General features: G+C 41.2%; 1 protein-coding gene across 1 annotated transcript in view; it reads left to right on the top strand.

Moving 5' to 3' along the window:
- The window catches only part of LOC117490690 (protein NLRC3-like), a 28,426-nt gene extending 14,385 nt beyond the window's left edge, over nucleotides 1-14,041 (top strand). Inside the window, exons 4-10 of the mRNA XM_034140469.1 lie at nucleotides 33-76; nucleotides 252-2,109; nucleotides 4,045-4,218; nucleotides 5,116-5,286; nucleotides 9,195-9,235; nucleotides 9,404-9,431; nucleotides 12,847-14,041. Coding sequence (XP_033996360.1) covers nucleotides 33-76; nucleotides 252-2,109; nucleotides 4,045-4,218; nucleotides 5,116-5,286; nucleotides 9,195-9,235; nucleotides 9,404-9,417 — 2,302 coding nt within the window. The 3' untranslated portion in view covers nucleotides 9,418-9,431; nucleotides 12,847-14,041. The remainder of the gene's footprint in view (nucleotides 1-32; nucleotides 77-251; nucleotides 2,110-4,044; nucleotides 4,219-5,115; nucleotides 5,287-9,194; nucleotides 9,236-9,403; nucleotides 9,432-12,846) is intronic.
- The last annotated feature ends 3,585 nt before the right edge of the window (nucleotides 14,042-17,626 follow it).

Here is a 17,626-nt window from a genome sequence, read left to right as displayed (position 1 = left end):
AAGTGCTATAAAGGATGTGTTCATCTCCACAGAGCGAAGAGGAGAAGTCCAGCCAGTCAGACCAGAACTGTACGAGGTAAGAGGCCGAACTCATGCAGAGCTTTATTCCTCTTCCTGGTTCATTTGGTTTTGATTAGGTATACTGTTGTAGAGCATAGACATTAAGGTGTTTTATAAAACATTTAAACTCTGTTTTTTAATTAGATTCTCAGAGCATTTTCCTGATTCTCTCCTGTTTCCTTCTCTTCCAGCAGAACGTGGTCTGCAGGAGGTTTTAGATGAACATAGGCTCAGTCTGAGGAGGAGATGTGAACGTGTGACGGAAGGAACTGATGAAAGTGAAACCCTCCTCAACAGCATCTTCACTGAGCTCTACATCACACAAGGCCAGAGTGAAGAGGTTAATACCCAACATGAGGTGAGGCAGCTGGAGACAGCTTCCAAGAAGAAGACCCTCCATGACACTCCAATCAAGTGCCAGGACATCTTTAAAGCCTCACCTGACCAACAGACTCTCATCAGAGCGGTCCTGACCAACGGAGTCGCTGGAGTTGGAAAAACCTTCTCAGTGCAGAAGTTCACTCTGGACTGGGCCGAGGGTTTGGAAAACCAAGATGTCAGTCTGGTGATCCCGCTCTCCTTCAGGGAGCTGAACCTGATCAAAGGTGAGCAGTACAGTCTTTTCAGGCTGCTCCATGTTTTCCATCCAACCTTACAGAAGGTCACAGCAGAGCAGCTGGCTGTCTGTAAAGTGCTGCTCATCTTTGACGGCCTGGATGAAAGCAGACTTTCTCTGGACTTCAGAAACAATGAGGTTGTGTCTGATGTCTCTCAGAAGTCCTCAGTCAACGTGCTGCTGACAAACCTCATCAGGGGGAAACTGCTTCCCTCGGCTCTCATCTGGATAACTTCCAGACCTGCAGCGGCCAATCAGATCCCTCCTGAGTGTGTGGACAGGGTAACAGAAGTACGAGGCTTCACTGACGCCCAGAAGGAGGAGTACTTCAGGAGGAGATCGAGTGATGAAGACCTGTCCAGCAGAATCATCTCTCACATCAAGAGCTCCAGGAGCCTCCACATCATGTGTCTGATCCCAGTCTTCTGCTGGATCACTGCTGCAGTTCTGGACCACATGTTGACTACAGACCAGAGAGGAGAGCTGCCCCAGACCCTCACTGACATGTACTCACACTTCCTGCTGGTCCAGACCAAGAGGAAGAAGCAGAAGTATGAAGAGGGACATGAGACGAGTCCACAGCAGCTGACGGAGGCTGACAGGGAGGTTCTTCTGAAGCTGGGGAGGCTGGCGTTTGAACATCTGGAGAAAGGAGACATCATGTTCTACCAAGAAGACCTCGAGCGCTGTGGTCTTGATGTCACCGAGGCCTTGGTGCACTCAGGAGTTTGTACAGAGATCTTCAAAAGAGAGAGAGTGATCTTCAAGAAAACAGTCTACTGCTTTGTTCATCTGAGCATTCAGGAGTTTCTGGCTGCAGTCTACATGTTCCACTGTTACACCAACAGAGACACAGAGGTACTGGAGGACTTCCTGAAGAGAGACCATAGCAACAGCAGTGATCAGAAATACCCATCCCTGGATGTCTTCCTGAAGGGAGCCATGGAGAAATCCCTCAGAAGTGAAAATGGCCACCTGGACCTGTTTGTCCGCTTTCTCCACGGCCTCTCTCTGGAGTCCAACCAGAGACTCTTAGGAGGCCTGCTGGGTCGCACAGACAACCGTCCAAAAATCATCAAGAGACTCTTAGGAGGCCTGCTGGGTCACAAAGACAACAGACCAGAAACCATCCAAAGAGCCATCAACAACCTGAAGAGGATGAGCAGTTATGATATCTCTCCTGAAAGGAGCATCAACATCTTCCACTGTCTGACAGAGATGAAGGACCACTCAGTACATCAGGAGATCACAGAGTTCCTGAAGTCAGAGAACAGATCAGAGAAGGAACTCTCTGAGATCCACTGCTCTGCTCTGGCCGACATGCTGCAGATGTCAGAGGAGGTTCTGGATGAGTTGGACCTGAGGAAGTACAACACATCACGGGAGGGACGACGGAGACTGATTCCAGCTGTGAGGAACTGCCGGAAGGCACAGTAAGTCCAGATGTGATTAACTTTATAAACTAATGTGGATCAGAAGTTTAATTATTCAAATGAACACGATGACATTTCTGCTGTTTAAATACTGAGAGCAAAATAAACCAACACTGTTCTTCTATTTATTTATAATAATAGTTAAATTGAACCGTTCCTCTCTTCATATTGAGTGATGGAGGAGACATGTCAAACACATGAAGGACTTGAGAGGTTTCTCAGCATGTGATCACACCACACAGCAGGACTTACAGTTATCAGAGAAAGCACTTATTACTTTCTAGTAGTTTCTTTATCATTAAACACACGTTTCTATCACAATGTATTAGAGTTTAAAATAAAACATTTCCCACCAATAACAGAGTTAAGTCTTAATGCTGATATACTGGGAACATCTGATGGTATTCAGTTGAAAATATTGAAACTTTATTGGTTTGTTAATTGTGTTTGTTTCTACAATAAATGTTCAGATGCTCAGAGAAGCCAAAACATCCTCCATCCATCATTCACATCCACATTGAAATATGGACATCTCTAATATTGTGATTTATTTAATTTCTGTTTCTATGGTAACAGTCAGTGACAGGAGGAGCACAGACATGTGACCAGATCACACTGACAACACATTACACTCTATTATCATATATTATTATATATTATATATATTTTATAAAACGGACAAGTAAAATCAAGCAATCTGATTGGTTCTTACCCGTGGTATACTGAGCGTATACCACGGGTAGAATTGTAAGTTACTTTTCACAACAACTCAGTATCCCTCCGCGTCTGAGATAAACAGTATACAGTTGGCAAACTGGAACAAGAAAGCAGCGGAGAAGTAACGGGGCAGAAACCCTCCTTTTTACGCAACGGTCCAGACATAGACATCAAACGGCAAAAACATATTCAGTGTGCAGTTCCTTTGGCATTAGGGCAGGGATATTTAGATACTTTCCAAGGTTTGACATAATGAATTGTGCTACTTTTAAAGCGAGCAACGATGTTTTCAAATCTGTAATCAAAAAGGTCCGCAAAAACATTTAAGATTAACTTCGACCTCCGGGGGGGGGGGGGGGGGGGGGGGGTCTTACTATGGAGGAGTGGATTGAGGAGTGCCTATCTCCAGAACAAAAAGCACCTAAACGACGATATGTAGAGCTACGTGAAGAGCAGGTAGACCAACTGGAAAAGTATCACCATTCAAAAGCTTTCTGATGCGGGTCTTGAAACAAAGCAGAGAAATTATGACCGTTAGTGGCCACAGGTGCGAAAGCTCTCTCCAGAGCTACTGGAAGCCCAATCTCGGGGACCGGAGAAAGTGGAGCAATATTCTCGCCACGCCAAGCAACAGCCTAGAACAACCTCAGCCTATACAAGTAACCACGTAAGCCATGCTACTGATGCTGGACAGTTTTTCAGTGGGTGCACAATAAACGGCAACATACACATTAATGTAAATAAATAGCCAAATAATGGATCAACGCTCTCTGTCTAATATGTTCGCTAGCTGTTGTTAGTGTTGTTGCATAGCAACCACCTCGCACTATGTTTCGTGCAGAAGGCAACGGAGGGACTATTTTATTTTGAACATCATTATTTACTAATAAAAACTATTTAAATTAGAGTGTGTATTTTTCTTTCATATTGCCACACTTGGTAACCGTTTTATAAAAGCAATAGCTCACGACAGGCCGTGGTATATGCTCATTATATCACAGCTAAGGGGGTTGTCGACCCTCCGCTTCGCGTCGGGCCGAACCACGCCCCTTAGCTGTGATATAATGAGCATATACCACGGCCTGTCGTGAGCTATTGCTTAAATATATCATATTAAATGGACTAACAGCAAATGTCAAATATGTTTTCATCAAATGCTTGAGTTTAATATAATGTTTCCTCTTTTTAACACATGTTGTAATATATATGTTATTATAGACTTAGTGGCTGTGGACTCTCAGAGACTGAATGTGAAGTCGTGGCCTCAGCTCTGAAGTCTGAGCCCTCTCATCTGAGAGATCTGGACCTGAGTCACAACGATCTGAAGGATTCAGGAGTGGAGCTGCTGAGTTCTGGACTAAAGAGTCCAAACTGCAGACTGGAGGCTCTCAGGTCAGTTCACTGACTGCAGTTCATACTGCGTTGTGTTTATGATTTACTGAATTTGAACAAATACAATATTATTGTTATTTTGTCCACTGTTGCTAATGAGTGAATATTGATCAGAATAACAAAGAGAAGGTGAATGTGTGAGGGAGAGTGTTTGAGCTTCCACAGACTCAGTCTGTGCTCCATGAGTCAGTGGAGATGCTGTCAGTACTGATGAGCTGTGAGGGAGATGAAGGAGCTGTTAAACATCTGATCAAAGTTAAAGAGTGCTGCAGTTTGTCAGAGATCAGCTGTGCTGCTGTTGTAATTAATCCATTTGATAATATGTAATCAACTTAGGCACCCCTCCCATAAAAACAATAATAATTACAATACAAATATTCACAACTCGTATTCCAATACCTGAATAATTTCATATATCCGGTCACAGAGATCTGCTATTTTAAATTAAAGTCAACACATATCGACCTTAAATATAGTCTATATTAAGAACGAGAAAAGTTTTAATATATATATATATATAGTTTTTTGTAAACATGTGACAAATGTGCGAGGGTGATGACGTCAGAGCATCGTCCTCTGTGCTGAGCCCTGGTAACGTTACACGTGTTTTTTTGTTGATATTTTTATTAAGACATTTAAAATGGCACGGTCGTATACATTTAATTAATCCATTTGATAATATGTAATCAACTTAGGCACCCCTGCCATTAAAACAATAATAATTACAATACAAATATTCATACCTCATATTCCAATACCTGAATCATTTTGAATATTCGATGAATCATTCCCATCCCTAATTCAAACCCTGTTTAACTCTGATCAGATTATTAAACCTGGAGTTATTTCTAACAGGAACTTTGTTTTCTAAACTTACATCATGTTTTCTTTATTCAGACTGAGACGCTGCAGTTTGTCAGAGATCAGCTGTTCTGCTCTGGCCTCAGCTCTGAAGTCCAACATCCATCTGAGAGTTCTGGACCTGAGTCTCAACGCTCTGCAGGATTCAGGAGTGGAGCTGCTGAGAGATCTCCTGGAGAGTCCAGACTGCAGACTGGAGACCCTCAGGTCAGTAAGGGGTCTCTGCTGGTTCAGCAGTATTGTATTAAACACAGGGAGGTGTTTCTCTCACTGGGGAATCACAACAGATCAGTGATGTTATCCACTGACTGCAGGCTCTTTCATTCTTCCATCAACTATAGAAGGCCAACTGGAAATGCAAAGCCACACTTTAGTAATCAACTCTCTATCAGACATATGGGGTTTTACAGAAGAGTGGGAAAGGTAGTCTGTTTTTTATTTTAATGTTTTTTACGTGATGTTTTTTTAGTTTGTAGACTAATGGCTGGTATATCATCACATCTGTATGTCATTATGCTACCATGAGCAGCTGGTTAGCTTGACTTATTAAACAGATGGGGAAAAACAGCTGGCCTGGCTTGGTCTGTTTTTTGTTCTTTATCCTTTAATTTTCACACAATTGTTAATTTGAGCAATGCAAACTTTAAAAAATATGAAAATTAGGATCACAAGAGAAACAGACAAGCTAACTCTCCTCCAACATATGTCTTTCTATCCATTATGAATAATCACGCAAACATAACATCTAGTAAAATGATGTTCTCCTCCAATGCATGGGTCTATCCCCCAGAGAAGGACTTCTAGCAGCTCTGCAGTCACAGTGCAGAATAAGGGAAACCATGCCTCCCACATAGCCTACCACAGTGTGCCTATGGGATGTGATTGCGTATTGAAGTTATTCACCTTTGGTTATGGACCAATCTTGGTGCTCCACCCCTTTTTTGCCAGTTGTACCTGACCTACCAGAAAGGCAACCTTAAGAGCTAAGATGAGATATAACAGACTCACTCTGTGCTCCATGAGTCAGTGGAGATGCTGTAAAAACAAATATATAAATATTTTTAATAATAAATACATTTTAGTTTGTTGGGTAGGACTCTCCGTTAGGGTGTAACGTTCAGGGGTTAAGTTGGGGTTTGATATGTGGGGGGGGGGGGCTCTCTGTGGACAGGGTTCCCGCGGGGTCTTAAAAAGTCTTAATTTTGATAATCTGAATTTAAGGCCTTAAAAAGGTCTTAAATATGACCAAAAAAATAAGAAAGGTCTTAAATATGATTTAGAAGGTCTTAAAAATGATCGGATTTGAAAGGTACTTCTGTGTTGAGATCGCGTCTAAATGTGTTTTGGGGGAAATGTCCGGGCTGCAAAGTAACCAGTACGGTAAGAGCCTTTCAGTTCCCCCCAACAATTTGTATTGAAATAAATCAACATGGAACCAGTAATCACTAACTTTGTTTCCCCCGGCCCCTTATTGGAGAACACCCAGCTAGTAACCTAGCAAGCTTCAGCTAGCGGCAGTCAGAAACTCATGTATCTTAGAATCTACTTAAAAATAAATATGGGGAAGTGTAAGTTCAACCGTATTTGGTTGGAAAACATCGAATTTAGTGCTTGGTTGAAACCAGTGGAGGGGAACGTGTTTGAAGCCCGCTGCACCTTTTGCAAAAGAAAGTAGCGTATGCTAATGTAGCGTTAGCTAGTGCAGCAGCTCCTGCAACAACACCGGCGGACCTCTGGGCGACGTTTGGGTGTATGTCAACCCTAAAAGCGGAGGTGCCGTAGACGCTAAATACCGTAGCTAAACACCAATCCTACAACAGCAACGATGAAAGATTGTAGCCAAGGCAGCAGAGCTCTGAATATAGCTCTTCTCTCTCTCTCTCTCTCTCTCTCTCTCTCTCTCTCTCTCTCTCTCTCTCTCTCTCTCTCTCACACACACACACTAGGGCTGCTCGATTATGGCAAAAATCATAATCACGATTATTTTGGTCAATAATTGATATCAAGATTATTAAATACGATTATTCATTGACTTTGAAAACATCCATTTATTGAACTTTAAAACAAATAATAATTTGAACAGTATCTTTTTAACTGTTGATTACCCTGAACGTATAATTCAACTGAAAAACCAATACAAAAATAAATTAAATAAATTATACATTTAAATAAATAATATCAAAATAATAAATACCAATAAACAAGATCAACAAATATTTTGGAGCGCACTTCCACAAGCTACTAAACATATATAAATATGATAAATACAAATAAATTAGACTAAAATTAATTAGATCAAATATGTTGTAGTGCACTGTCACAACCGAGCAAAGCTAAATAATTTCGTAATTGTGGCAGGCCAAAATCGTAATTGCGATTTAAAATACGATTAATTGCACACCCCTAACACACACACACAAGCACACACAGACACATACACTTTTTGTCTAACACGCTAACACAGTTCTGTTATGCCTTTACATTTACTTTGTAAGTAATTATGGGACGTATTTCTTCTTTCATAGCAATTTTCCTTCATACTTTCTTGCCGTGAAATAGGTCTTAAATTCTATTCAAAGTGGTCTTAAAAAGGTCTTAAAAAGTCTTAAATTTGAGTAGGCGAAACCTGCAGGAACCCTGTGTGGAGGTGCGGGGGTATATATTAAATTATTAATATATAATCAAAAAAAGGTTTACAAATATCCAACCTTCAAATTACTATTTTAAATCAACATCGCTCTGCACACTTGCTTAAGATCATTTGTGTTGAAATCTCAGTTCATTTGTAGGGCTGCACGAGTATAGCCAGAAGTATGAGAGTAAATCTCACTGCAAACTATTTCATCATCACCAGATTCAGTGATCATAACTCACTTTATGCACACACACACATTTAGCATGGTTTAGGAAACGGCTCCGTGTTACAGGACGGGTCGGGGGGTTTGACACACACACACACACACACACACACACACACACACACACACACACACACACACACTGATCAGAGCAGAGACACGTTCACTAAGCCGAAAAACTATATCCGGTCACAGAGATCTGCTATTTTAAATTAAAGTCAACACATATCGACCTTAAATATAGTCTATATTAAGAACGAGAAAGGTTTTAACATATATATATAGTTTTTTGTAAACATATGACAAATGTGCGAGGGTGATGACGTCAGAGCATCGTCCTCTGTGCTGAGCCCTGGTAACGTTACACGTGGTTTTTTTATTGATATTTTTCTTTAGACATTTAAAATGGCACGGTCGTAAACATTTAATTAATCCATTTGATAATATGTAATCAACTTAGGCACCCCTCCCATAAAAACAATAATAATTACAATACAAATATTCATACCTCATATTCGAATACCTGAATCATTTTGAATATTCGATGAATCATTCCCATCCCTAATTCAAACCCTGTTTAACTCTGAACAGATTATTAAACCTGGAGTTATTTCTAACAGGAACTTTGTTTTCTAAACTTCCATCATGTTTTCTTTATTCAGACTGAGACACTGCAGTTTGTCAGAGATCAGCTGTTCTGCTCTGATCTCAGCTCTGAAGTTCAACATCCATCTGAGAGATCTGGACCTGAGTGACAACGCTCTGAAGGATTCAGGAGTGGAGCTGCTGAGAGATCTCCTGGAGAGTCCAGACTGCAGACTGGAGACCCTCAGGTCAGTAAGGGGTCTCTGCTGGTTCAGCAGTATTGTATTAAACACAGGGAGGTGTTTCTCTCACTGGGGAATCACAACAGATCAGTGATGTTACCCACTGACTGCAGGCTCTCTCATTCTTCCATCAACTATAGAAGGCCAGCTGAACATGCAAAGCCACACTTTAGTAATCAACTCTCTAACAGACATATGGGATTTTACAGAAGAGTGGGAAAGGTAGTCTGTTTTTTATGGGATGTTTCTAGTTTCTAATGACTGGTTACTTCCTGTAATGCAGCTGAGAGCTGTGGCAGTCAGTCGTAGTGTTTGCAGAGAAGATATGATGGGATGTAAAGCATGAGATCAGGACTCTGAAGCTGACTCAAAGAACAAACACTTATTTTAAACTGGATCTAAAACTGTTGGATTGGGTTCATCCCTACAGGATCAATGACGAGCCGATCAGAGCCACGATCCAGAAGACCTGTGAGTACTGAAACCATATCCTCCATTCAACAAGATACTAAACTCTTTCATGGAGCATGACCTCAGAGGAAAACAATACTCTTGTTTCTCTCTTCATCATTCTGTCTGTTTCTCTTCATGTTTTATTATCATCATCATTATTCTCTCTCTCTCTCCTTCTCCTCTCAGGTGACAGGAAGTGAAGACACACAGAAAGGTGAGAGGTCGCACCGTGTGAAGTTTATTTATTGAGGTTTCACTACAGAATAAAATGTAGTTATTGGTCAGTGTTTTCTGGGATTCAAGACAAATCTGCAAACTCAGGTTTTATTTGTTCACAGTTTATTTATTACGGGGCGAGTTTGAGACGTAAAGAGGAGCGTGGAGGCATTTTGGAAAATATGAAAGAAGGCTGCAGCTGAGACTTCCTGTTGGCTGCCCTCAATATTAAATGAGCAAAAACAATCAATTGTACTTAAAGCTTTTCTTAAGAAGAAAGATGTGTCACCATAACCTGAAAAAACATTTTTTTTATGTAATTATATATCAGTTCATCTGCTGTGATCAATGTCTCACGCTCTGCTGTGATTGGCTGGTCCTGCTTATTAACTCGTTAATAATCCATTGGAAATTGACAAGGAACTCAGAGGTTCCCAGTAATCTGAATATTTAGCTTTGGTCTTTAGATGTTCTGTTATTGTACTTTGTGTTCGTTGAGCTGGAGTTGAACTTTACTAACTCTGTTTCATAACTCCAGAATCCAGTGTTCTTCTCACCTGAACACACACCTGAATCTTCATACAGCTGATCCTCTAACATGACCAAACACTACTTTAATAAGATCTTTATATAACCATCCTTCTTTCATTTCATGCCATGTTTGCACACGTCTGCACAGCCCTCCACTTTAAAGCAGGGCCGTTTCTTCCTATAGGCGGACTGTGCGGATGCCCACTAGGGGGCCCAAAGCTGAAAGTTCAGGTTCAGCCTCAATATATTTGGGGAGAATTCAAATGAGCCGTCTTTATTTGTAGACAGCCAAGCCCCCTCCTGTGTTCGGTGAAGCATTATATGCTTAAGAATCAAATGTAGGATATAAACACAACTAATCTGCAATGATAGCAAAGCTGAGGCTTGTGTTTGTGGGGATCAATAAAGTCCAAATCATTGTTGGGCTGTCAGCCAATGAGTGACGTCTGAGTGTCAATGTCAATTATACATTGTTGAGAAAATGCTGCATCTCTTGCATTTATTGAGGTAGAGGAGCCTTATTGTTTGGCTTTTTATAATAATTTTTAAGTTTCAATTGCTTGGTTTTCGTGAAATTAGCTTGTTTTCCTCTTAAAGTGTAACAGATTGATGCATCTCCACAGATCATCTTAAAGGCTTCGGGATCCCCCCATTGTAGTTAAAAAAACTGTAAAAACTAGGGCCCCCAAACAGCATCTTGCATGGGGCCCCCAAACAGCATCTTGCATAGAGCCCCCAAACAGCATCTTGCATGGGGCCCCCAAACAGCATCTTGCATGGGGTCCCCAAACAGCATCTTGCATAGGGCCCCCAAACAGCATCTTGCATGGGGCCCCCAAACAGCATCTTGCATGGGGCCCCCAAACAGCATCTTGCATGGGGCCCCCAAACAGCATCTTGCATAGGGCCCCCAAACAGCATCTTGCATGGAGCCCCCAAACAGCATCTTGCATGGGGCCCCCAAACAGCATCTTGCATGGAGCCCCCAAACAGCATCTTGCATGGGGCCCCCAAACAGCATCTTGCATAGGGCCCCCAAACAGCATCTTGCATGGGGCCCCCAAACAGCATCTTGCATGGGGCCCCCAAACAGCATCTTGCATGGGGCCCCCAAACAGCATCTTGCATGGGGTCCCCAAACAGCATCTTGCATAGGGCCCCCCAAACAGCATCTTGCATGGGGCCCCCAAACAGCATCTTGCATGGGGCCCCCAAACAGCATATTGCATGGGGTCCCCAAACAGCGTCTTGCATGGGGCCCCCAAACAGCATCTTGCATGGGGCCCCCAAACAGCATCTTGCATGGGGCCCCAAAACAGCATCTTGCATGGGGCCCCCAAACAGCATCTTGCATGGGGTCCCCAAACAGCATCTTGCATGGGGCCCCCAAACAGCATCTTGCATGGGGCCCCCAAACAGCATCTTGCATAGGGCTCCCAAAACAGCATCTTGCATAGGGCCCCCAAACAGCATCTTGCATGGGGCCCCCAAACAGCATCTTGCATGGGGCCCCCAAACAGCATCTTGCATGGGGCCCCCAAACAGCATCTTGCATGGGGCCCCCAAACAGCATCTTGCATGGGGCCCCCCAAACAGCATCTTGCATGGGGCCCCCAAACAGCATCTTGCATAGGGCCCCCAAACAGCATCTTGCATGGGGCCCCCAAACAGCATCTTGCATAGGGCTCCCAAAACAGCATCTTGCATAGGGCTCCCAAAACAGCATCTTGCATAGGGCCCCCAAACAGCATCTTGCATAGGGCCCCGAAACAGCATCTTGCATGGGGCCCCCAAACAGCATCTTGCATGGGGCCCCCAAACAGCATCTTGCATGGGGCCCCCAAACAGCATCTTGCATGGGGCCCCCAAACAGCGGCTTGCATGGGGCCCCCAAACAGCATCTTGCATGGGGCCCCCAAACAGCATCTTGCATAGGGCTCCCAAAACAGCATCTTGCATAGGGCCCCCAAACAGCATCTTGCATGGGGCCCCCAAACAGCATCTTGCATGGGGCCCCCAAACAGCATCTTGCATGGGGCCCCCAAACAGCATCTTGCATGGGGCCCCCAAACAGCATCTTGCATGGGGCCCCCAAACAGCATCTTGCATAGGGCCCCCAAACAGCATCTTGCATAGGGACCCCCAAACAGCATCTTGCATAGGGCCCCCAAACAGCATCTTGCATGGGGCCCCCAAACAGCATCTTGCATGGGGCCCCCAAACAGCTAGAAACTGCCCTGCTTTAAAATACAACTCTCTGTAGTTTTACATATATTGTCATATTTTCATTCTGCTAAGTGTTGTAGCTTTTAAGGTTCTGTGTATATTTACATTTACATTTGGTGTAAATACTTGTCTTATTCTTTTTTTAATTGTAAATAGTTTCTTAAAAATACTTATTTTTATTATCTTTATATTCTTGACCTTCTATTGCAACTTATTTTCTTATGTTGTTTATGTTTGCACCACCAGACACTAAATCTACTTCCTTGTGTGTGTAAACGTACCTGTTAATAAAGGTGGTTCTGATGAGGGACTGCATTCAGAAGAACCTCTGCTATACAGTAAACTAACCTAGGATGGGGTCAGCCTAACATAAACATGAATACGTTCAGATAACAGGTTCAACCAGCAGGGATTCTGAACCAGAGGCCTTTAAATACTCAGGTAGAGCACAAGTACATCAAAATGGTACTTTAGTACAGCACATGAGTATATATACTTAGTTACTTCACTGTCTGTATATACAGTACAGAGAGGTGAGAGCAGATCAGAGAGTATTGATCCAGTGAGAACAAATACTCTCCTCTATCAGTTGAAGAAGCCCGTCTACAATCTACTGCTGGTTTTATAACCAAAGTATTTCCCTGTTTCTCTTCCAGGTCCCAGAGGGTTACCTGTTGACCCGTGTCCATCTCAAAATGGTCCACAGGCATCCCATAATCCTGCGTTTGGGGGGGAGACGTTCTCCCTGTGATCAAAGCACTGGGTTCTCTTGGAGACGCTCTCAAAGTCTTTGAGGACAAAGTCAGAAAAAGCCAAGAAGAAGAAATGTGTTCTTCTTTGTGTTCATCACCCCGGGTTCATTTAAAGGTCTCCTATCATGCAAAATGCACTTTTTGATGTCTTTTATACATAAATATGTGTCCCTGGTGTGTCAGGAGACTCACAAAGTGTCAGAAAATAAAACCCGCTCTCTTTTCCTCCGTACCCACATCTCTAAAAACGGGGGAACAACGGAGCTGATCCAGATTTGCTGCGTCATGACGACACTACTAAAATGTGGGCAGGCTTACACGCGATACTTAAGCCACGATACGATAGTATTGTGATTCTACGATATGCTAAGTATTGCGATACGATATATTGCAAATCACATGGGTCATATTCATGTCCATCTTCCCTTCCAGGTTAAAAAATGTATTTACAATATGAATAGTTTATGTAAATAACCCAATGTGTGTTCTTTGAACCTGAAAAGGAGATGGCATTGTTTCTGTTACTTTCATTGCAATTGTATACATGTCTTAACTTCCTGTTTTATATACGACCATCTTTCGGAGGGATATGCTACAGTTTATATAATAAAATATCGATACTTGGCATCCGTGTATCGATACAATATCGCCGCCCAAAGTAACGCGATACTATGCTGTATCGATTATTTCCCCCACCCCTAATAGACATGTTTTTTTTTATATCTGAGACCCATAATATATGCCTAAAAATAGCATAATAGGAGACCTTTAATATCCAATCAAATGTTTCCGTTGATTTGTAACTCTTCTAAAGGAGCTCTGCCTGGTGTCATTGAAACTCTGCTAAAGCTTTGTGTGCATGTAGTCTTTATGAAATGTGATCAGATATTGTTGAAACCTTTAAGATGTGTTCTCTTCAGAACTGCTACAGGATGTGTATTTTGTAAATTGTGCCATTTAAAAAAAAAAAAAAAAAAAAAAAGTATCTTTAATATTTGTATGCATGCTTCTTAGTTAACGTTAAGCTGTCTTTTACTCTTTTCTGCTGGAACAAATGTACATTTCCCCTCTGGGACTAATAAAGGTTTTCTGATTCTGATTCTGTGATGTCTTTAAAATGAAATGCATGAGCAGCTGAGCAGAGAGGGGATTCAGTTTATTGACGGGGGACGAGGGTCTGTGTCCACGTATAAAGAATCCATAGAAATGTAATAAAAATAATAATCTTTGTTATGGATATATATGGAGTTATGGATAAAACAATACAATTACAATGATAAAGAATCCATAAAAATGTAATATAAGTAAATAAAAAATGCATATGGTAAATTCTCACACTTTGTTTCTGAGCTCTGTTCATGTAGCACCTCCTTCATCAGCAGATTGAAACTAACATCAAACTCATAAAATAAATGAACTAATGAATGAAATCCTGTCTGAAAAAACTCTGACATTCAAATCATGATGATCACGCCACCAAACACAGATTAAAACTAAAGTAACCAGCCTGTTTAGAAAAAGTAAGAAGTAGAAAGTACAGGTATTTGTGTGAGTGTGTACTTTTATATATATTTTCCACGTCTGTCAGAAACACAGACCATTTCCAGTAATTCACAGTCTGCTGTTGGGCTCCAAGTGTGTGGGTGTAGTTTTCTGTTTGTCCACTAGATCAGTGGTTCTCAACTGGTGGGTCGCGACCCAAAAGTGGGTCGCGGACCCGTTTCAAGTGGGTCGCGGATGTGTGAGTGAAGAAAAAAAAAAATTGGAATTTTTTTTTTTTTTTTTGGGAAAAAAGGCAAACTTTTATTTTGAAGAACCGATGTTCTAACGCTGTGCATGCAGTAGGCGTTGGACTGGAAGTACCGGAGACCATAAACGGTTTTGAAAACTTCTGTCACGTAGTGATCATCTTCTCAATAAAACATCTCTGCTGATGTTTTTTCGAGTCTTCTGGCCAATCAGAATCAAGATTGTTGCCGGAAGTCCCCACGGAAAATAACTTAGCGGTAGAACTATTCTTTATACATCCATGGGTACAACTTCAGATAGAAATGAACACATAATGAAATATGACCCCCGGTTTGATGATTGACAGGTCACAGAACAATGGGAGCTATCTACCCTTACCCACAATTTAAAGTAAGTCACACAGACTATCTCCTCTTTACTCTTCTCTCAGCAAGCTGTCAGAACTAAGTGAAAAACAAACAATGGCATAAAATATTATTAATATGTATGATTTATTTATTTTCTTCTCAGAGTGTACCAGAATGCGTAGTTTATGTTAGTATTTCAAAAAATCTCCTGGGGGAGAATCCCCCCAGACCCCCCTGCTGGGGTTGGGTTAGTGTGTGCCTTTTTATATAGTTCAGCTTTGATTCCATCATCTCATTAAACCTTTTTTAAAAGCATACTTTAGTTCTGTGAAGGGATATATGCACTGTACTTCACTTTTATTAATATTGTATTCTAAAAAGCGTATATTACAGCACGATTTTTTGTTGAATAGATTTGAGTGCTTCAAAATGTTGGGTCGCGATGTATTGACCAAGTAAAAAGTGGGTCCCGAGGCCTAACCAGTTGAGAACCACTGCACTAGATGGTAGTCCAAGCTCTGTTTTCTCCTCAAGTCTTTTCTGTGATTTCCACCTGAGCAATGAACAGAGGTGGAAGAAGTACTCAGATCTCGTACTTGAGTAAAGTATAAGTACTCAGATCTTGTACTTGAGTAAAAGTAGAAGTACTCATATATTGTACTTGAGTAAAAGTAGAAGTACTCAGATCTTGTGTAACCGGTGTCGTTAAGCGGGCTCTGCGTTGTGTTTTGCGTTGTTCATGGATGAGACCCGAGCCAGCATACAGTTTAGACCAGTGGTTCTCAACTGGTCAGGCCTCGGGACCCACTTTTTACTTGGTCAATACATCGTGACCCAACATTTTGAAGCACTCAAATCTATTCAACAAAAAATCGTGCTGTAATATATACGCTTTTCAGAATACAATATTAATAAAAGTGAAGTACAGTGCATATATCCCTTCACAGAACTAAAGTATGCTTTTAAACAAGGTTTAATGAGATGATGGAGTCAAAGCTGAACTATATAAAAAGGCACACATGCTGAAAACCCAACCCCAGCAGGGGGTCTGGGGAGATTCTCCCCCAGGAGATTTTTAGAAATAATAACATAAACTACGCATTCTGGTACACTCTGAGAAGAAAATAAATAAATCTATTACTACCTGACATATTAATAATATTTTATGCCATTGTTTGTTTTTCACTTTGTTCTGACATCTTGCTGCGAGAAGAGTAAAGAGGAGATAGTCTGTGTGATTTACTTTAAATTGTGGGTAAGGGTAGATAGCTCCCATTGTTCTGTGACCTGTCAATCATCAAACAGGGGGTCATATTTCATTATGTGTTCATTTTTATCTGAAGTTGTACCCATGGATGTATAAAGAATAGTTCTACCTCAGTTATTCTCCGTGGGGACTTCCGCCAACAATCTTGATTCTGATTGGCCAGAAGACTCGAAAAAACATCAGCAGAGATGTTTTATTGAGAAGATGATCACTACGTGACAGAAGTTTTCAAAACCATTTATGGTCTCCGGTACTTCCAGTCCAACGCCTACTGAATGCACAGCGTTAGAAAATCGGTCCTTCAAAATAAAAGTTTGCATTTTTTCCCAAAAAAAATAAAAAAATAATTGCAATTTTTTTTTCAACTTTTTTTTCTTCACTCACACATCCGCGACCCACTTGAAACGGGTCCGCGACCCACTTTTGGGTCGCGACCCACCAGTTGAGAACCACTGGTTTAGACGATATCCGTTTAATCACTGACAATCTGACAGAATATAACAAATCAGTATTACATTTGTTATCCCTCACAGTGACTCCTCTCACGTGGAACATTTACAACAAGGCAAGAGGAAACGTGAGGGACACAATATGAAGGGTGAAGTCCCCACAAAAATAATCTTCTGAGTACAGGGACTACATTTCAGAGGTTCCGCCCACTGATCTCCGACCTTGTCAGGTATTGAACATTCAATAAATGAAGAATACAGAATTATTAAATATAAAACACAGAATGTGTGTGATTATACTAAATGATTTACACATAAACACCACTGCATATTCACAACTGTTACACTTGTACTTGAGTAAAAGTAGAAGTACTCAGATCTTGATCTAATTTCACTAAACTCTACATCATTTCACTCTAAACTCTACAACATTTCACTAAACTCTACATCATTTCACTCTAAACTCTACAACATTTCACTAAACTCTACATCATTTCACTAAACTCTACATCATTTCACTCTAAACTCTACAACATTTCACTAAACTCTACATCATTTCACTCTAAACTCTACATCATTTCACTCTAAACTCTACATCATTTCTCTAAACTCTACATCATTTCACTCTAAACTCTACATCATTTCACTAAACTCTACATCATTTCTCTAAACTCTACATCATTTCACTCTAAACTCTACATCATTTCACTCTAAACTCTACAACATTTCACTAAACTCTACATCATTTCACTCTAAACTCTACATCATTTCTCTAAACTCTACATCATTTCACTCTAAACTCTACAACATTTCACTCTAAACTCTACATCATTTCACTCTAAACTCTACAACATTTCACTCTAAACTCTACA

Source organism: Trematomus bernacchii, unplaced genomic scaffold (assembly GCF_902827165.1).
Source record: "Trematomus bernacchii unplaced genomic scaffold, fTreBer1.1, whole genome shotgun sequence".
NCBI lineage: Eukaryota > Metazoa > Chordata > Actinopteri > Perciformes > Nototheniidae > Trematomus > Trematomus bernacchii.
The sequence above is the reverse complement of the archived record's forward strand: the minus strand, read 5'-3'. Positions and strand labels throughout refer to the sequence as shown.